General features: G+C 45.8%; 1 protein-coding gene across 6 annotated transcripts in view; it reads left to right on the plus strand.

Moving 5' to 3' along the window:
- The first annotated feature begins 9,085 nt into the window (after window positions 1–9,085).
- Window positions 9,086–22,025, plus strand: part of LOC100986646 (zinc finger protein 69) — a 39,728-nt gene continuing 26,788 nt past the window's right edge. For 2 of the 6 annotated variants that reach the window (XM_034945049.3, XM_034945050.4), the window contains exon 1: window positions 9,099–12,386. In XM_034945049.3, the coding sequence (XP_034800940.2) occupies window positions 12,324–12,386 (63 nt within the window). In that variant the 5' untranslated portion in view covers window positions 9,099–12,323. Of the gene's footprint in view, window positions 12,387–22,025 lie in introns of all 6 variants that reach the window. The other 4 variants (XM_034945047.4, XM_057300612.2, XM_055103637.2 and 1 more) reach the window with 4 other exon arrangements.

Consider the following 22,025-nt stretch of genomic DNA (forward strand, 5'->3'; position numbering starts at 1 on the left):
CTGTGTGAAGTTGTGGGTCGTGTAATTGACTCGCCTATTTCCCTGCTTAATGGGACTTGAGTTGGTTCAAGTCTATCTTTGATCTTATTGACAGGAAATACAACACAAATTCTTACATGTTGGGAAAAAATTGCTGGGTTGTAGATTATGAATAAATACAAAATTACTAGGAAATGTCGACAGAGTATGAATGTAACTTATGGATTAACCATCTCACCTTTCATAGATGTGTCTTTATTCTTGTGATTTGCCAACACTTTGAATTATCTAATGTAGTTTTTATTGCCCATTTAGTCTGAAACACAATCTCTGTGTGATTATGTATTGCTTTTTACTGGTTGCCATTGGTTTAGCATTTTTCCTATATGATCTTTCATCTCCTGTTTAGCTGTTTCCAGTCATCCTCTTACATTTGACTAATTGGTAGTTATTTTTCTTTCTTTTTTTCTTTTTTTGTTAATTTGACACAGCCTTGCTCTGTAGCCCAGCTGGAGTGCAGTGGTCACTCACTGCTCCCTGCAGCATCAAGCTCCTGGGCTTGAGCAATCCTCCCACCTCAGCTTTCTGCCCAGCTAATTAAAAAAATTTTTTTTGTAGAGACAGGGGTCTCACTGTTTTGCCCAGGCTGCTCTTGAACTCCTGGGCTCAATCAGTCCTCTGCCTCGGCCTCACAAAGTGCTGGGATTGCAGACATGAGCCACTATGCTCAGCAATAGGGTTTTTTCTTTTTTTTAAACCATGTTTCTGACCAATATTTTATTAAAATCTTTAAGAACTGCATGCTAACAAAAATTATTCTGTTCTGTTTTTCATTTTCTGTTTTACATTTTCATTATGATTACTTGTTTTTCTTTTTTATTCTCATTTTTTCCTAGATAATTACAATACTTTTCCATGTAGTGGCCGTGGCATGCATTTTCATCCTTCATGCAATCATACAGCTACCTCGATGTCCCTTCTCTCTGCCATTCTGAAATTGGACCTCACTGCTTTGTGACTCTTGCTCCCCATCTGCTATGTGATAAAGTCCTGTCTGATTACATCGTCTCCAAAGCCTGTTTTTGGACTTCTGTTTACCCCTTGGCGTGTCTTGTATTTACTCTCCTCAAAATATATACTTGGAGGCCGGTTGCGGTGGCTCACGCCTGTAATCTCACTACTTTTGGATGCCGAGGCAGGAGGATCCCTTGAGCTCAGGAGTTTAAAACCAGCCTGGGTCACATAGGGAGACCCTGTCTCAAAAACAAAATTTATAGTTACAAGTCCTAAACCCCAACAGGGTCATATTTGGACACGGACCTTTTAGGAGATCACATACATTTATAAAGGAGGGCTCTCACAATGGGATTAGTAAGAGAGAGAGAGAACTCTGCCTCTCCAGCATGTAAGGACAAAGCAAGAAGGCATCTAGCTGCAAGCCAGGAAGATAGCCTTCACTAGGAACAAAATTGCTGGCAGCAAGATTTCAGACTTCCCAAGCTTCAGAACTGTGAGAAACAAATTTCTGCTGTTTAAGAAACTGAGTCCATGGTACTTTGTTATACTAGCCTGAGCTAAGTCACTCCAAGAGTCCTCATATTAACCATATACTGTCGTACAAGTGCTGCATTTGGATCTACCTGGAATGTCTCCAAATCTACTTTTCCTCTTGGACCCATTGTGAGAATAGGTTTGCCTCATAGACAACTGCTGGTGATATTAGTGATAGCCTACCAACTAGGGACTAAAAAGAAAGTTTTTCTTTTTTTTTTCTTACTTTTTTTTTTTGTGATGGAGTTTTTGCTCTGTTACCCAGGCTGAAGTGCAATTATGCAATCTCGGCTCACTGCCAGTTCTGACTCCCAGGTTCAAGTGATTCTCCTGCCTCAGCCTCCCAAGTAGCTGGGTTTACAGGTGCATGCCACCACATCCAGATAATTTTTGTACTGTTAGTTAGAGATGGGGTTTCAACATGTTGGCCAGGTGGCTCTCGAACTCTTGACCTCAGGTGATCCACCTGCCTTGGCCTCCCAAAGCACTAGGATTACATGCGTAAACCACCACACTCAGTCTCTCATTCATATGTGTGTGTATATTCTGTTTTTAATAAAAATAGAGACTAGGTCTATGTTGCCCCGTGTGGTCATAGCCCAAACTTTTGGGCTCAAGCGATTTACTCGCCTCAGCCACCCAAAATGCTGGGATTAAGGCATGAGAAATTGTGCCAGGGCAAATGAAAGAAACTTAGTGGGAGGCCAGGCACGGTGGCTCACACCTGTAATCCCAGCACTTTGTGGGGCTGAGGCGGGTGGATCACCTGAGCTCAGGAGTTCAAGACCAGCCTGGACAACATGGTGAAACCACATCTCTACTAAAAATACAAAAAAATTAGCTGGGCATGGTACTCCCATTCTCACAGTCATGCAAAGGCTCTTTCTTAAGGATTCCACCTGCTGGAAAGCATTATATACTGCCTGCACTGATTCAAGAGTGTCTGGTTTCATCTCCATGTCATAATTACAACCACAATCCTAAAGGGACTGATTTACCACACTGTGGTTGCCATAAGTCCCAAATTGTACCCTCAGCAGCAGCTATATCATCCCAAGTCACAGCTCTACCCTCTAAAGGTGTGCCTGAGGCTTGTGCCTGCCATACTAACACATTAACCTGTCCAAAGCTTCCTTCAGAGCTGTGTCCCAGTCCCAAAGTGTCCCTTTCTAAAACATTGGGCTAAGTGTCAGATAAATGCTCTCCAATAATCCAAAGACCAACAAATGTCTGGATTTTTTTTCTTAAGAGAAATAGTATGGCTCTGTTTCCCAGGCTGGAGTGCAGTGGTGGGATCATAGCTCACTGTAGAAACTCCTGGGCTCAAGGGATCCTCCTGCCTCAGCCTCACAAGTAGCTGGGAATAAAGGCACATGCCACTATGCCCGGCTGTTTTTAAATTTTTTGTACAGATGGAGTCTCACTCTATTGCCCAGGCTGTTCTTGAACTCCAAGGCTCAAGTGATCCTCCCACCTCAGCCTCCCAAAGTGCTAAGATTACAGTTATGAACCAATGCACCCAGAACTCAAAAAAGAATATTTATAAGGGAAAACATCTAATGTTCAAATTGTTATGTATAGAGCAGTTAACGGGAACTATCATTTAGGGTCTATGGGATTCTAGGACACTAGGTATGAAACAAATATGAGGAAGGTCAGAGAACAAGCTGACTTAATGATTAATGCTGAAGGTGCCGCAAGCTTGGTTTAAGTTTTCCTCCTCCCATCCTCCCTGATGAATTTGATAAAGTTTAAAGGGGTGGTTTCACCAGGGGCTTTTTCCATTGACTGCAAGGAGGTCATCCCGCTTGGTAAATCCTCAGTAGGCCAAGCCTCTTACGTGGCTAGAATGATCCAGTCCATAAGGAAATGTCACCACCTGCTGTATTTTACACTTTGACCATCAAAGGGGTACAGGGTTTCCCCAGGGAGTTTGGTGGGATTTTAATTTTTTGTTTGTTTGTTTTGAGACAGTGTCTTGCTGAAGCGCAGTACCCAATTATAGCTCACAGCAGCCTCAAACTTTGGGGTTCAAGTGACTCTCCTGTCTCAGCCTCCTGAGTAGCTGAGACTGTAGGTACACACACTTCTCCTTGGTAATTAAACATTTTTTATGGAGATGGGAGGGTCTCACTTCACGGCTCAGGGTGGTCTCCAATCTCGGGCTTCAAGCGATCCTCCCACTTTGGCCTCCCAAAATGTTGGGATTACAGGCGTGAGCCATGGCACCCGGCCTCCCAGGCTGTTGTTTGAAGGTCTTTGCAATCTCTAAGAGTTCTGCAGCAGTTTATTCCCTGACAGTGAGAGTCTCATCCTTTGACCCCATTTTGCAGCAGTAGCTGAACGTTCACTTTTCTTTCCATAAGGGGGCGAGCTTGCCAGTGACCCTCATCCCTCTCCTCATCGATGACTTCTTTGTCATCAGAGCCTTCCTCTTCATAAATTCCCACGGAATCCAAGTTTTCACGTCCCAATCGGGCTTAGTTATGATAGCCACAGGCCCACACCAGCTGCCACAGCACCCCTGTCCCATGGAAACCGTCCGACTCTTTTCTCCCCAAGCGTCCTGTCCCAGGAGCCCCCATCATCTCTGCTCCCCCGGGCTCCAGGCCCTAGAGCCGTGCTGCTGCAGAGCCCAGTTCCCAGGGCTGCTCCCTCCATATATCCACATCCATCTCCAGCTCTCCACCCTGTCTCCGACCAGCCAGGCCTGGAGGTGCTGCAGTGTCACTGAACGTGGGTCCCTCAGCTGCCACCTCCACCACGATCTGGAAATCTTTTAAATGCACTTAAGTTATCTTAGAATTTTCCTTCCACACTTTATACATAAACATAGGAGGAGAGCAGGGACTCTGCTGGTGTCTTATTCACACAATGGGATTGAGGGTGTTTGTGTCATGGAACTGATCAATGGGGTGAGAAGTAGCTGAATAACCTGCAGGGGGCAGCAGAGCCCGAGGCCGGTGACTCAACGCTGAGGCCAGTGTGGAGCCTGCAAAGGATGAGAAAGAGAGCCTTTCCTGGGGGCTTCCGGGCAGCCCGCCCTCCCCTACAGGTGGCCTCCAGCTGCTCAGAGCAGCTCCAGAAGGAGTGCGGATTCCGAGAAGCTGAAGAGCCCTGGAAAGCAGAAGACCCACATGCACACGTATGTGTGGGGGTTCTGTCCTTTCTGGTGTTGTACTCTGGAGCCTGGGGCTGTCTTCTGGGCAGGGCTTGGGGTTTGACATGCATGGGGCCACTGGGGTCAGATTTGTAAGATACAGTGAATTTCTTTAAGTTTTTCTTTAAAGATTTAGCCTGCTAACTTCCTCGTCTTTTGTTCTCAAACTCAACTTTCCTGTTCCTCCTTGCCCCTAGTTACTTTAAAACAGCCTACCCCGTTCCCATCAGCTCTAATCAATAACTCACATCTGTTCCCTTGGTTACCTGCACCCATTGTTCCCCCAAAACTGCACATCTCACATGCTCCACCTCTGTACCTCACATCCCCCTCCCCTTCTATATTTAGAAAAATATGTACAAGCAGCCAATCGGGTCCGCTCAGATTGTGTGGTCCGACCCCAGCCCACGGGGGAGTAACACAGAGATAGGGACCTTATTAAGGATAAAAACCTCCTGGTCTCCTTTGTTCTCTGTGCTCTTGTGATCTTGATTGACGTGAGTGGCACCCTTCTGCTGTAGTAAATTGCCTTGCTGAGAGAATTAAAATTTTGCCTGAGTGCTGGTTTTACTTCACGGCACCAAGCTTTTATTCCGGGAGCATTTTATATCCAACAATTCTGGGGGATCGTCCGAGATCCCCATGCTCCTTTTGGAAGAGTTCTTCAGTCACCCTACCCTGGGGAGATGCGTCCCACTGCCCCATTGCGGTGGCCTCAGGGACAGGAGATCGAGACCCACCCATTTTGACGAATAACCCCGGACTCTCAGCAACGCGGGGAAGAGAGGCTTGCAATACCGCAGCGACCAGGTAAACTCTGTGCACAGACCAAGGTGGGAAACGTCGCAGGGGCAACAAAGTAATTCTTTGGTAGTCAGAGGGGTGTGTCAGGGCATTCTGGGGGTTGAAAGTGCATGAATGGTAACAAGCACTACTGCTGTGCGGAGCGAGTGAGTCCAATCTGCGGTTCTGTGGTCACCTCACACGGCTTAGGGCAGCCCTGCGGGGGTCCTGTCACAGGTTTATACTGACCTGCCATCAATGCTAAGAGGAACCTGAAACAAACCTGCGAGGGAAGCGGCCAGAGTGGATGAAGCCAAAGAAGGGTGCAAGGAACCTCCAGCAGGTGGAGCTAAAGGATAGTGGAATTGAGCCTTAGCCACGCTTCCTGTGAGGGATAGGCAAAAGACCCCCTAATATGAGGGGTTGAGCCACAAGGAACCCCCCAAATAGGCAAGAGATCCTTAATATGAGAGGCTGAGCCACAGCAAGCCCCCCTAGGCAAGAGATTCCTATCACGAGGGATTGAGCCTAGCCAGGACCCAGTATAGGAAATATTACAAGCAAAAAAGACAAAGTTAGCAACAAAGATATCCCCCCTAATAGTCCCCTAGGTCTCATGTTAAAACATTAGAAAGATAATGAAAAGACTAAACATAAGAAAAAGCAATTAGTGGTAAAATATTGCTGTTCCATTTAGACTCCAGAACGAATCCTTGAACCCTTAGTTTTCTGGCCAGAATTTAAGTCGAATGAGGGATGGATTTGTGAACTTCTAATAGAAAATGTTGCTAGTAGAAGACCTGCCTCCCGAGAAGAAACAAATTATGCCGTATGTTAGTTGCAAGGAGTTGTCCTTTCCCCTCCTCCAAGGATTGAAAGGAGCAAGTCAAAAACTAATATTTGGAGGAAAATGAGTTGTACATGTGCCCTATTAAGATAGAACCATCTTTAATGAAAAAGACAGTGAAGGAAGGGGCTTGGGGGATCCTAGCAAAAAGAACAACTCGCAAGATCCCCTAGACCATTCCCCACCTAATATACCCAACCCTTCCCCTCAGGCATTGCCCAGTAAGTCTGTTCTTCCCCAGCCTAAGTCCCTCTCCCCTAAAGAACTCCAAGCTCCTAATTCACCAAATGGCTTTTGCCAGGCTAGCAACATGAAGGATCTGCCGCAACATGTTGTCAGCGTTGTCTGGCCCATAGTGCACCCCTGCAGTGGCAAAGCCCATGCTCCTGCCCACTGGCTGGTCCAAGGTCCCGGCACTGTATTGATGGCAGCTCTGCATGACACGCGAGCCAGGCCCCAGCCTATGCCCCATGCAAACTACATTATAGGATATCTGCCTTACTTTGCTGAGGCCAAGTAATACGGGGCTTCAGCGATGGCTCCAAGCAGCCTGGCATCCCCGCAGCTAAGTTTCCTGAGCAAGAAGTAGATAATCTTTCAGCAGATATATCCACTAGCATTTATTATAGTCAGGCCAGTGTTAAAAGTGAAAATATCCACCAGAAAAGAACTCTGATTCTTTAAAGTCACCCATGTTAAAATGTACCACCAAAAAAGAATTACATGTGTATAAATATGAGGCTATTCTGTTAAAAATGATAGTTTAACGTTACTAGTAATTTGCTTAACCTAACAAGTTTCTCAACGAAAGATCCAAATCTAAAAAGGAAGCACACATGTTTAGATTTAACTGATTACCATACAAATGTCTGGCCAAACTTAAGAGAAACCCCCTTCAAAAATGATTAAAGGAAAAAGGATTCAACAGATGTTCAATAATTAATAGAGAAGTTCCTAGAGAAATAAAATTTAAAAATTGTTTAATAATTAGTTTACCCAAATTTGTAAGCTGTTTGCACTTAGTCAAGCTTCAAAGTAACTGCAAAGGAACCATCTATACTAATCTATATTGATTCTAAATACACCTTTATGGTGGCTCATACATTTAGAAAATTTCAGACAATAATAAAGGTCAAAGCCTTGTTCATGAAGAGTTAATAACCCAAGTGTTAAATAACCTTCAGTTACCAGAAAAAAAAAAGCTATTTTCCACGTCCCCAGGCACCAAAAATCCTATCTTTCAAGAGTTAAGAAAATAACCTAGCAAATCAGATAATCCGAACCAGCTGCCGTTTCTCCTGTAGGCACTGAAGGGAACTCAAATGTTATTTAAACCTCTTATGAAAGAAGTCCTATCCCACCTAAATTAGGGGACCCATTGAAGACCTCAAGCTATGTATAGCACAGTTAAAGTTTATATGTGTATGAAAATGTATATCCTTAGCCAAACAAGTCTAGAAACTTAGGTGCCATAACTCAAATGTCTTCTGTCTTCCTATTAATCCAAACTACCTCTCAAAGCAATCCACTGCCAACATTCCTACATACTTGGTTTATCTTCCACTTTCTCTTCCCTCAAAACTCACAATTTTCCAGTACAGGTGCAGCTCCTGGAGTTCCCAGTGCGTCAACACTGGCCTGAGGAGCTGGCCTAGCACTTCCCACCATTGAAACTGCAGTCTGGACAGCAGAGAAAGGATAGACCCATCACACCCGAGTCAAGAGAGCACCGCCACCCCCAAAGTCGTAGGCCATTATTCCAGGGGAAAACCCCCTCAAACTAAAGCTAAGAAAAATTTAACCTCTTCCATCTATTCTATTACTCTTTCTTCTTTTCCCCTTCCAATGCTGACCACCTTGTCATTAATGTAACTCAATCAAACTCACCCCAAGTTATCACGTTTAATGCTATGTCTAGTCATACCCTGTAAAGATCTCCAAAGTCAAAGACAAGTCTCAGCCTCAGAAAAGTATCTCTGCCCCTTTAAGGTGAAAGCCCCCCCCCCCACCAAGACTCTTGTTCCTTAACAAATATAAGAAAACAAGTCTGTCATAGCTAGAATGATGTCCTATGGACAATCAAATATCAAGGCTAGACCTCATCAGCAGGTGGCTGTATATCCTTAAAACCATACATTCATTTCACTAAAAAAAGCACCTCCCCAATTGCCAGTATAATCAATGTAATCCCATACAAATTTCCACCTCTACTGACTCTAAACCTACTTTAAGTCACTTCTATGGAACAGGAGCCAACTTGGCCAGCACAGACCTCATAAGATCTTTCGAAATGCGTTTTATTAATCCTTCATTCTCTTCACCCCTTCCTTCTCTTCTCCTTCTAAGCTTTCTTCTAATCAGACTGCCACCTCTTTTCTACCTAATGATACTACTAAAGTAAATATTGTAGAAGTAAAAGATTTAAGACAAACCCTAGCAATTAAAACAGGATATCAAGATGTAAATGCCTGGTTGGAATGGATTCAATATTCCGTCTGCACATTGAACAAAAGCAATTGTTACGCTTGTATGCATGGCAGACTAGAGGCCCAGACTGTTTCCTTTCCACTAGGATAGCCCTTCAGTCGATCAGGCATAGGCTGTATGGTAGCTGTTTTCCAAAATTCCACAGCCTGGGGCAACAAATCATGCCAAGCTCTCTCTCTGCTATATCCCGAAGTCCAACAACCTGCAGGCCAGCCCCCAAAGGCCATTCAGCTTCCTTCTCCTGACGTCAGTTTCACCTCATGTCTCTCACGACAAGAGGAGAATCTGGCGTTCCTTAGAAGCTTAACAAGAGGCAATAAGCTTAAGCCCTTCCAAAAACTTACCCATCAGTCTGCCCTTAGTCATCCTCAAGCAGATGTATGGTGGTATTGTAGTGGACCTTTACTGGATACTCTGCCAAGTAACTGGAGCGGCACTTGTGCTCTTGTCCAATTGGCAATCCCTTTCACACTGGCATTTCATCAACCAAAATAAAAGAAAAGCCACAACACCAAAAAATAGGAGAAGCCCCTTATAAGTCTTTTGACTCTCAAGTTTACATAAAGGCCATTAGAGTCCCACGGGGAGTGCCTAACAAGTTCAAAACCTGAGACCAAATAACTGCAAGAATTAAACCCATATTTCCCCGAATAACTATTAATAAAAATGTAGCTTAGATAAATTACATCTATTATAATTAGCAGCAGTTTATGAATTACACCAAGGATCTTATCAAACACAACAGCTGACCAGTTAAGGCCTACTAGCCAAATAGCTTAAGAAAACAGAATCACTTGACTGGGCGCGGTGGCTCACGCCTGTAATCCCAGCACTTTGGGAGGCCGAGGTGGGCGGATCACAAGGTCAGGAGATCGAGACCATCCTGGCTAACATGGTGAAACCCCGTCTCTACTAAAAAATACAAAAAAAGTATCCGGGTGTGGCGGGCAACTGTAGTCCCAGCCACTGGGGAGGCTGAGGCAGGAGAATGGCGTGAACCTGGGAGGCAGAGCTTGCAGTGAGGCAAGATGGTGCCACTGCACTCCAGCCTGGGCCACCGGGTGAGACTCCATCTCAAAAAATAAAAAAAAAAAAACCAGAATGGCTCCAGACATGTTATTAGCCGAAAAAGGTGGAGTTTGTGTTATGATTAAAACCCAGTGTTGTACCTTCATCCCAAACAACACTGCCCCCAGTGAGAGCATAACAAAGGCCTTGCAAGGACTTACCGCTTTATCCAATGAATTAGCTAAAACTTCTGGAGTCAATGACCCTATTTCAAGATGGCTAGGAAAGTAGTTCAGTCAATAAAGAATCATAGCCTCAATACTTATTTCTTTTACAGTCGTAACAGGTGTACTTATTCTTGTTAGGCGTTGTGTCATACCATGCATCCATAGGCTAATACAAAGGATTGTACGAACAGCATTTACTGAAACCTCCCTTAGTTCTCCTCCACCTTGTTCAAGTAAGCTTTTCCTTTTAAAATATCAAATCAAACAGCAAAGCCAAAACACGTTAAAAAAGTTTAAAGAGAAAAAATCATAAGAAAATTAAAAGGGAGGAATTGTAACATACAGTAAATTTCTCTGAGTTTCTTTTTTTTTTTTTTGAGACGGGGTCTCGCTCTGTCACCCAGGCTGGAGTGCAGTGGCATGATCTCGGCTCACTGCAAGCTCTGCCTCCTGGGTTCATGCCATTCTCCTGCCTCAGCCTCCCGAGTAGCTGGGACTACAGGTGCCCGCCACCACGCCTGGCTAATTTTTCATATTTTTTAGTAGAGATGGGGTTTCACCATGTTAGCCAGGATGGTCTCGATCTCCTGACCTCGTGATCTACCCGCCTCAGCCTCCCAAAGTGCTGGGATTACTGGCGTGAGCCACCGCGCCTGGCCACTCTGAGTTTCTCTTCAAAGACTTAGCCTGCTGACTTCCTTGTCTTTTGTTCTCAAGCTCAACTTTCCTGTTCCTCCTTGCCCCTAGTTACTGTAAAACAGCCTACCCCCTTCCCGTCAGCTCTAATCAATAACTCACATCTGTTCCCTTGGTTACCTGTACCCATTGTTCCCCCGAAACTGCACGTCTCACACGCTCCATCTCTGTGCCTCACGTTCCCCTCTCCTTCTATATTTAGAAAAATATGTACAAGTAGCCAGTCGGGTCAGCTCAGATTGTGTGATCGAACCCCAGCCCGTGAAGGAGTGACACAGAGATAAGGACTGCATTAAGGATAAAAACCCCCTGGTGACCTTTGTTCTCTGTGCTCTTGTGATCTTGATTGACACAAGTGGCACCCTTCTGCAGAAGTAAATTGCCTTGCTAAACAAATTAAACTTTCCCCTAAGTGCTAGTTTTACTTCGTGGGACCAAGAATTTATTCCTAAAGCATTTTATATCCAACAGAGATATTCATATATATAAAGAAAATGTGGGCCGGGTGCGGTGGCTCACGCCTGTAATCCCAGCACTTTGGGTGGCCGAGGCGGGTGGATCACTTGAGGTCAGGAGTTCAAGACCAGTCTGGTCAACGTGGTGAAACCTTGTCTCTACTAAAAATACAAAAAATTAGCCAGGCGCGGTGGCATGTGCCTGTAATCCTAGCTGCTAGGGAGGCTGAGGCAGGAGAATCACTTGAACCCAGGAAGCAGAGGTTGCAGTGAGTGGAGATTGCGCCACTGCACTCCAGCCTGGGGGGACAGAGCGAGGCTCTGTCTCAAAAAAAAAAAAAAAAAAAAAGAAAAGAAAAGAAAAGAAAAGAAAATGTGTGAAGATCAGGCTAGAGACAGAAATGTTTGGGAGCGTCACCTGGATAAAGGGTTCATGAAGTTGGCAGTTTATTTAGGTCAAAAGCTTAAATTAACCCCTGGAGAGAGTTTCCTGCTGGTGAAAATGAAGATCTGGAAGGAGGGAGCATTTTCACACTGTGAAGAGGGGATGGGGGTGTGAGAGCAAGTCTTAGCCATGCCTCATCCCCAGTTGCGGCCCGCTCCAAGACATATGCCTCTCCTCCTGGTGCAGTCGTGTCTGGCCTGGTCTTGGTTCCCCTGCTGCTCTGAGGCAGGAGATGGCTCCTGTGGACACTGAGTCTGAAATTCCCTGCACACTCCTGTGACCCCGTGCAGAACGAAGGAGCAGGGACAGTCCCTTGAGTGAGCAAGACGCTAGTGTTCTCCTCTATCAATAGCAAGTTTGGCTGAAATGCAAATATCCAATAACCAGAGTGCAGGAAGGAGCTCGCCCTTAGAGAAGCTGTGGTCAGAATCCGTCTGTCTGGCTCTGCAGGGCCCGATACCCAGGGCTTCCGCTGTCACTCAGACATGGGGGGCGGGGCCTAGCATTCCATCCAATCAGAGGCACTGTGGCGGGTCCCTGCCCGCTGTTCCTCCAGACACTGAGGGGGTCGCATTCCTTCCCTCACCTTTGTCCCTGCGCGGGCTGCGGCTGGGATCCGGTCTTTCCAGCCCCGAGAGGGACCCGGTTCCTCTGCCCAGGCTTCTGTCACTCTGTCACCTACGCTATGCCCTGCTGTAGTCACAGGAGGTGTAGAGAGGACCCCGGGACATCTGAAAGCCAGGAAATGGTGCGTGTCTGGGGCCGGGTGTCGTGAGACGGGGGAGGGGCTGCCTGGACCGACCGGAACCGACTGTGGCGAGACCCTGGCTTTCCTGCGGGCGACTTTGGGATCTGGGACCGAGTCCTCCTGGAGCCGCTCGGCCCTCGGTCCCCTCGACTGCTCGGTGTGGCTGGGCCGGTAGCCGGGACACCAGGCGTCCTGTCCCGTCTCTGCGCGGCGACTGCGGTTCCAGAGCCCTCTCTGGGCAGCTCCGCGCCCGCAGCCACGCGTCTACCCAGATTGTGCGGGGGCCACGGGAGGGTCATGTGGGTGATCCCGACTCGGGTGTGGGGTTCGTGCGTGGGAGGAGCAGCGGTCTGTGGGGCCCCCAGTGTCCACTTTTTCTCCTGTTAAAAATTAAACTGAGGAACGTTAACAAAGAGTTCATTTGAGCAAACAGCGATTCACGAATGAGACACACCCAGTCCTGGCTTGTGGTTTGTCAACGGAAAAAGCCAAACTATGTAAAATAAAGAAGTTTATTCGGAGCCGAATAGGAGAGACCTTGGCCGAGGGAAACACAACCCCAACCAGCCTGGAGTAAGTGGTCCCGAGGCGGCTCAAGACAGTTTGGTTTTATTCATTTTAGAGAGACAGGAATTGCAGGGAAAATCATGAATTAGTGCCTGGAAGGTGTAAGTTCCTTAGGCAGAAAGGGAGGGGCCTGGCCGGGCACGGTGGCTCACGCCTGTAATTCCACCACTTTGGGAGGCCAAGGCGGGCGGATCACCTGAGGTCAGGAGTTCAAGACCAGCCTGGCCAACATGATGAAACCCCGTCTCTACTAAAAATATAAAAAAGAAACCAGCCGGGCGTGATGGTGGACGCCTGTAATCCCAGCTACTCGGGAGGCTGAGACAAGAGAATTATTTGAATCCAGGAGACGGAGGTTGCAGTGAGCCCACACAGTGCCACTGCACTCCAGCCTCAGCGACAGAGTGAGACTCTGTCTCAAAACAAAAACAAAAACAAAAACAAAAAACAGAAAGTGCGGGACCTGTGGAAGGGGGGTTAGAAGGCACAGGTGGTTGAGGGATTCTGTAGGTGGCAGTTGGTTGAGAGTGTGAAGCTTTGTCTAAAGTTTGGAGGAGGTAGGAAGGAATGCTGAAGGAAGGGGGTCTGTTATCTGCCACTTGATTCCATCCCAGCCAAAAAACAGTCCTGTTTCTCTAGATTTTATGAATTCTAAGGCGTGACTTACCCTTGTCTTGCACGGCCTTAGGTCTTGTTTGTAATTTGGTATCTTCTTGCCACAAGGAGTCTGTTTTTCCAGTCAGAGAATGTCTGTTTTTACATGAATGTGCGTCAGTTGCTGCATGTAAACTCCTAAAGGGAGAGGGTATAAGGAGACCTGTCTCACCTCCCATCCTGTCATACAGAGGCACTCAATTTTCAGGGTTTTTTGGGGGTTCCCTTGGCCAAGAGCCGGTCACTTCACTTACCTGGGAAGGTACTTTGTTTTTGTTTTTATTTAAAACAGTCTCCTTCTGTCGCTCAGGCTGGAGTGCAATGGCTCAATCTCGGCTCACTGCAACCTCCACCTTCCGGATTCAAGCGATTCTCTAGCCTCAGCCTCCCGAGTAGCTGGGATTACAGGCACGCACCTGAAGGGGGCCTGCCCCTCCACCCCTGTGGGTATTTCTTGTCAGGTAGAGACAAGAGACTGAGTAAAGAAATAAGACACAGAGACGAAGTATAGGGAAAGAACAGTGGGCCCAGGGGACCGGCGCTCAACATGCGAGGACATGCACCGGCGCTGGTCTCTGAGTTCCCTCAGTATTTATTGATCACTATTTTTACTATCTTGGCGAGGGGAGTGTGGCAGGACAACAGGGTGATGGTGGGGAGAAGGTCAGCAGGGAATCATGTGAGCAAAGGAACCTGTATCATGAATAAGTTCAAGGAAAGATACTGTGCCTGGATGTGCAGGTAGGCCAGATTTATGTTTCACTTTATGCAAATATCTCAGTGTAGCAAAGAGTAACAGAGCAGTATTGCTGCCAGCATATCTCGCCTCCCACAGGGCGGTTTTCTCCTATTTCAGAATAGAATGAATGGTCGGCTTTACACCGAGACATTCCATTCCCCGGAACGAGCAGGAGACAGAAGCCTTCCTCTTATCTCAACTGCAAAGAGGCCTCCCTCTTTCACTATTCCTCCTCAGCACAGACCCTTTAGGGGTGTCAGGCTGGGGGATGGTAAGGTCTTTCCTTTCCCACGAGGCCGGATATCAGGCTGTCTTAGTGGGGGAAAACCTTGGACAATACCCAGGCTTTGTTGGGCAGAGGTCCCTGCGGCTTTCCGCAGTGCACTGTGCCCCTGGTTAACCGAGAATGGAGAATGGCGATGACTTTTACCAAGCATACTGCCTACAAACATATTGTTAACAAGGCACGTCCTGCACAGCCCTAAATCCATTAAACCTTGATTCAATACAGCACAGGTTTCTGTGAGCACAGGGTTGGGGCTAAAGTTACAGATTAACAGCATCTCAAAGAAGAACAATTTTTGTTAGTACATACCAAAATGGAGTTTCTTATGTCTTCCTTTTCTATGTAGACACAGTAACAATCTGATCTCTCTTTTCCCCACATGCACCACCACGCCTGCCTAATTTTTGTGTTTTTAGAAGAGATGGGGTTTCACCATGTTGGCCAGGCTGTTCTCGAACTCCTGACCTCAAGTTACCTACCCACCTCGGCCTCCCAAAGTGCTGAGATTCCAGATGTGAGCCACCTCGCCAGGCCAGAAGATATGTTTTTATTTTTAGTTTATAGGTTGAAGGCTCGGCTTTTATAAGGTACATGAGGAGACAAACCAGATAAATGCTTGATTGGTTGCAGAGATGCAGTCGCCTTATTTGGACTTGCCAGCCCGAAATAATTCAAAGGTTCAGATTTCAGTTTGAAGAGTTTATTCAAGCAGAAAGATAGCAATGGCCCATTCAGGAAAAAAAACAGACTCCAGAGAAATGGACTCAGTACTCTAAAATTAGCAGTTAAGTTCTTTCTTATATTACCAGGAAAAGAGGTCCTGATCAGACCCCAAGAGAGTTCTTGGATCTCACACAGGAAAGAATTCAAGACGAGTCACAAAGTGCAGTGAGAAGGGAGTTTGTTGAAAGCTACTCTGGGCCAGCATGATGGCTTAGATCTGTTTTCTAAGCACATTGGGAGGCCGAGGCAGGAGGATCACTTCTAGTCAGCAGTTCGAGACCAGCCTGGGCAACATAGGGAAACCCCATCTTTTCCAAAAATAACAAAAATTAGCCGGGTGTGGTGGCTTGCACCTGTAGTTCCATGTACTCGGGAGGCAAGCGTTCAAGACCCAGCTGGCCAATGCAGTAAGACCCTGTCTGTATTAAAAAAAAAAAGAAAAGAAAAGAAAGAAAAGAAAGAAAGGAAGGGAGGGAGGGAAGGAAGGAAGAAGGAAGGAAGAAAGAAAAAGGAAGGAAGGAAGGAAGAGAGTGATTCTCTGTTACAGAGTAGGGCATCCTCATAAAGCAAGTGGAGGAATGTACTAAGTGTTTCTTAGGTAGGGATCTTGTCTATGTAAAGACTAGACTAAGCTGTGCCTACCTGCATGTGGGCTGACAGCATCACAAAATTTATTACTCTGTTGATTTAAAGAAAACTATCCTTTACATTTTAGCACCCAAGTGCATTAAAACAACTATAATTATCTTGAAAGCACATATTGTTATGGGTATTGGGACATCAGGACATTCTGTTGTTGTGGGAGTGTAAGGATACTTGCAGGCATCTTCAGGCTGTTTTCTTCATGGGAAACTTTATGATCACGGGTTGTGACTGGCAAGGAGTGTTTCTTGTTAGTCTCAAGATGGAGCTGAACTTAAATTGGTGTTTCTCCGGCTCCCCTAGGCACCTGCTTCCCTAACACTTGTATAGGGAAAAGGCAAATAAATATAATAGGATTGCATTTTCCATAGAAGGCTGATGTATGAGGTACAATAATTTAATTTTATTTTTTTCTTTGAGCTAATGTCTTGTTCTGTGGCCCAGGCTGGAGCAGTGGTGCGATCATGGCCTGCTGCAGCCTTGACCTCCCTGGCTCAAGCACCTCAGCCTCCCAAGTAGCTGAGACTACAGTCGCCCACCAGCACGCCTGGCTGATTTTTTTTTTTTTTTGTATGCAGGTGGCATCTTGATATGTTGCCTAGGCTGGTCTCTAGCTCCTGGCCTCAAACAGTCCTGCTTCCTTGGCCTCCAAAAGTGCTGCGATCACAGACGTTAGCCAATGCACCTGGCTAACAACTTAACTTGTTATGGTTTGCTTTTTTCTCCCAGCGCTTGTTTTCTTTTCTTTCTAGCTGGTTTTTATTTCCTTTTCAATTTAAAAGAGTGAATTCAACATTCCAGCTGAAGACAATGTGATAGCCATGAAGTCTTTGTGTGAGAAAGTTAAGAGGGAAGTTAGTCTACTACAGAGATCAGTAGTGAAGAGGGGCGCAGTGGGATGGCTCACACCTGTAACCCCAGCACTTTGGGAGGCTGAGGCAGGTGGATGGCTTGATCTCAGGAGTTCAAGACCAGCCTGGGCAACATAAGTGAGATGCCATCTCAATTGTGAAAAATCATATTAAATAAATTAAAAAAAAGTGAAGAGGGAAAGGGTCTTTCCTGTTTCCCTTCAGTCATTTACAACATTTTACAAAACACTATAGGTAAGAAAGAAGGCGAATCTGTAATCAGGGAAAGGAGAGTTCCAGCTAGCTATGTGAAAGCTGTGTGTCATGTGACTCAACCCCATGATCGCATTGCTTCAAGATAGAGATCCACCAGCTTAAATATTTGAATTACTTTGTTGTTTTTGTTTGTTTGTTTGTTTTGAGACAGGGTCTCACTCTGTGGCCCAGGTTGGAGTGCAGTGACATCATCTCAGTTCACTGCAGCCTTTGCCTCCTGGGTTCAAGTAATTCTCCTGCTTCAGCCTCCCAAGTAGCTGGGATTACATGCATGTGCCACCACACATGGCTAATTTTTGTATTTTTAGTAAACACGGGGTTTTACCACGTTGGCCAGGCTGGTCTCCAACTCCTGTCCTCAAGTGGTCCGCCCACCTTGGCCTCCTAAAGTGGTGGGATTACAGGTATAAGCCAGCTTTCCTGGCCTGACTTAGGTAGAAATTTTCTAGTTATGTAATCAGAGGTTAATTGGTGGATTCTGCCTGATTAAGCATAAATTTTGTTTCCCTATAAATTAATAATTTTGAAGAGTTGTATTTAAATTTGCTTTCAGGGTCTTTAAGTAGGACCTTCGGACACTGCATACAGTTTGGTCTCATTGTTTTTTATTTAAATTTTTCCACAATCTCCAGGGAGACTGTTTTCCCCTGGCATTTTCCAAATATATGGGATGCAGGGCCTCAAATCCTCCACCCTCATACCATAGCCTAACTCTTCAAGGGCTTGCAGTGAAATCTGTTTCTGAACATTTCACATGAGAGGAAAGCAGAGAATAACCACTAGGCATTTTCCCAAAAAAAGTCCTTTCTGCCTCTCCTCCTTTTCTTTCCTAGACACAGACAACTTATCAGGATGTCTTTGGGATGAGGTTCCTTTCTGGAAACATTACAGGGTGATGTGTCTTCAGTACACCCTCCTATCTTTTCCTGGTTTTGGGTTTTAGAACTGCCCGGGGCTGACTCAAGATGCCCACAACTGCCCTGTCTCCTGGAGGGTCTCATGGGTATTAGTGCCTTAGGGGAGTGGGGCCTCCCGAGGGAGCAGCTGAATGCCTTATGGTGGAGGAGATGCCTGGTATACTCTTCATCTACATAACCAATTCTTGGGGTGCTCAACTTCTCTCTCCCAACTCCACTTTCCATTAATTGGAGACAAATAGACAGTCAGCCAATCGGATGTTGCTATTGAGGAAAAAGAGAAATGATTCCTGTCCTCTGGATTGTCTCAACTGTGAAGGGAGAGATATCCCAAAAGACAAGGAAAAGCCACTCCAACATAGTGGAGCAATAGCCTGCAAAGCAAGATATACATGGGGGTACACAGGGGACACAATGCAGTGTTGGTGGGAAATAGTCATTGAGCGCTTCTCCTTTCCTCTATGTGAAACGTTCAGAGAATCACCACCAGACACTCCCGTGTGAAAATTTGTATGCATCTCCTCCTTTCATCTATCCTAAAAACAGAGATCTTTTTTTTTTTTGAGACAGAGTCTTGCTCAGTCGCCCAGGCTGGAGTGCAGTGGCACGACCTCGGCTCACTGCAAGCCCCACCTCCCGGGTTCACGCCATTCTCCTGCCTCAGCCTCCCGAGTAGCTGGGACTACAGGAGCCTTTTAGTAGAGACAGGGTTTCACCATGTTAGCCAGGATGATCTCTATCTCCTGACCTCGTGATCCACCCGCCTTGGTCTCCCAAAGTGCTGGGGTTACAGGTGTGAGATACCCCACCTGGCCTAAAAACAGAGATCTTATCAGATTGTCTTTTGGTTGAGGCTCCCCTTTGGAAACTTCAAAGGGTATTGTGTCTTCAGCACACTCTCCTATGTTTTCTTGGTCCTGGGTGGCAGAATTGGGGTGACCTAATATTCCCACAGCTGCCATGTCTCTTGGAGGGTCTAGTGAGTATCAGCCCCTGAGTCACTCCTCCCAGGGGACAGACTGAGGTAGGAGAATGGGGACTCCCAAGAGAGCAGCTGAATGCCTTACGATGGAAGGAGACTCCTAGTATACTCTGCATCTAGATAGTCAACCCCTCGAGATGCTCAGCTTTTCTTTCCCAGTCCCAGTTTTCGTAAGTTGGAGACACATGGCTGGTCAGCCAGTTGGATGGTGCTATTGAGGGAAAGGAGAAATGATTCCTGTCCTCTGGATTGTGTCAACTGTGAAGGAAGACAAAACCCCAAAAGACAAGGAAAGCCCACCCCAATGGGGTGGACCAGTAGCCTGCAAATCAGAATATGAAATTGAGGTTCACAGGGGGGCATAGTGCGGTGTTGGTGGAAAGTAGTCATGAGCGCTTCGGTGAGCAGGATGGGGGTGGAGAGATGTCTCATGTGATAGGGTGACTGTGCTGACACATGAGTCAGACATCACTGTGTTCCAGCCAGCACTGCCCCTCTGTGGGCTTGTCCCTTGTAAAGAATTGTTCATAGATTGCAGCTTGAGTGTTTCAAATTAACTTTACATTGCATTTTTCACTAGAGCCAATCCAAGAATGATTGCGTAGGTCAGTGAGACACAGAAGAGGCAACTCAACAAAGCCCATGACATACAGTGCATGGCTCACAATCCCAGGAGATGAGGGCAGCACAGCTGCAGAGCAACACAGAGTGGGGGGACCATCCAGGATGCACATTCAACCAGCAGGTGGGGAGCAAGACAGACGGGGGCCTGTGGGCCAAAGCGTTTCTCGGGGTCCAGGGAATTGACCAAGGAGACGTCGCTCAGGGAGTTGTTTCTGCTGGATTTAGAGCAAGCAGGCACTAGCTCTGTGAAGTCGCACTGTGATTAAGAGGTGGTCTGTGCCATCCATGTGGGGTGTAAGGGTCAGTGGAACAAGTCAAATTGGTTATATCTAGCTGTCCCACAGGGAGGTGGTCACCAGAATGCAGTCGTGTAAGAAATATATGTGAGTTGACCACATGGAGGAAATGGGAGGAGGTGGAGAACTAGAAACTCTGTTGAGTTTGAATAAAGTTTTCTTCCGTTATGAGAAAGTTAAATCCATAAAGAAAATGCATGCTAAGTTAACATATAACTATAAGAACTCAGTATAAGAGGCAACTCTAGAATTAATTAAATTATTGTATATGGAGATGATGGGTAGTAAACTGATTATTCTCCTGTAGATAACCATTTGTCGCTGCTTTTTCTGTTAAGTGTTCACCACTTGTATCATTGGCTGGCAATACCTGGTTTGTCATAGTTTCACATTACCTTAAATAGATGTCCAGACTGGGCATGGTGGCTGACGCCTGTAATCCCAGCACTTTGGGAGGCTGAGGCGGGGGGAACACCTGAGGTCAGGAGTTTAAGATCAGCCTGACCAATATGGTGAAACCCTGTCTCTACTAAAAGTACAAAATTAGCCAAGCGTGGTGGTACATGGCTGTAATCCCAGCTACTCAGGAGGCTGAAACAGGAGAATCACGAGAACCTGGGAGATGGAGGTTGTAGTGAGCCGAGATCACACCATTGCTCTCCAGCCTGGGCAACAAGAGTGAAACTCCGTTAAAAAAAAAAAAAAAAAAAAAAAGATGCCCTGGTTTCACAATTTGCTGTTTTCCATTGGTCTATCTTTCCATCTCTCTGATAATACCATTTTCTCTTAATTAGTATAACGTTCAAAGCTGTGGTGTTTAGTGGGTATATTGCTTGTCTATCTTAGTCATCTTGGGCTGCTATATCAAATTACCATAGACTGGGTGACTTAAGGGATAAACATTTATTTCTGGCAGTTCTTGAGGTTGTGAAGTCCATGTTCAGGCAGCTGGCAGATCTAGTGTCTGGTAAGGGCCCGCTTCCTGGTTTTGCAGATGGTCGTCTTCTTGTGTTTCTTCACGTGACAGAGGAGAGGAAGCCGGCTCTCCTGTGTCTTCTCATAAGAGCACTAATCTCATTCAGAAAGGATCGACTCTTATGCTGTCATCTAATCCTAATTACTTTTCAGAGATGTCAACTTCTAATACTATATTGGGGGGTAGGTTATTAATGTGTGATTTTTTTGGAGTGATGCAAATATTCATGCTGTAACACCCCCCCAACCATACTCTATAGAGCATCTTGGCTATTCTTAGTCATTGTCTTGTATTTCAGTTTTTAGAAGTAGTTTTTTCTTAATTTTAGTGAAAAAAACAAACTGCCTTGTAAATTTCATGGACTAAAATATAACTGTAGTCATATTTCAGAAACGTTACATCATAGTGCTATTTAATCTCCTTTTAAGGACACATGACATTTTTTCATTTATTTCATTTTATATTGATGTTTTTCAGTGTAGACTTTTTGCATAATAATCATTTTATATCCTTCCTGAGACTTTTTTGGACTTGAAGAAAATTAGTTTTAATAGAAATTAGTGGCTGGGCATGGTGGCTCATGCCTGTAATCCCAATATTTGGGAGGCTGAGGTGGGTGGATCACCTGAGGTCAGGAGTTCAAGACCAGCCTGATGAACATGGAAAAACCTTGTCTCTACTAAAAATACAAAATTAGCCAGGCCTGGTGGCACATGCTTGTAATCCCAGCTACCTGGGAGACTGAGGCAGGAGAATCACTTGAACCTGGGAGGCCAAGGTTGCGGTGAGCCAAGATCATGCCATTGCACTCCAGCCTGGGCAACAAGAGTGAAACTCCATCTCAAAAAATAAAAATAAAAATAAAAATAAAAATAAAAATAAAGAGATTATTCCAGCATCGGCAACATGGCAAACTTTGCCTATACAAAAAATTACCTCGTCACTGTGATGCGTGCCTGTAGTCCCAGCTACTCAGGAGGCTGAGGTAGAAGGATCTGTTGAGCCTAAGAGTTCGAGGCTGCAGTGAGCTATGATTGCACCGCTACACTCCAGCCTGGGCAACAGAATGAGACCCTGTTTGAAAAAAAAAAAAGAAAAGAGTCAGG

The sequence above is a fragment of the Pan paniscus genome, chromosome 20, assembly GCF_029289425.2.
Source record: "Pan paniscus chromosome 20, NHGRI_mPanPan1-v2.0_pri, whole genome shotgun sequence".
In the NCBI taxonomy this organism is placed as follows: domain Eukaryota; kingdom Metazoa; phylum Chordata; class Mammalia; order Primates; family Hominidae; genus Pan; species Pan paniscus.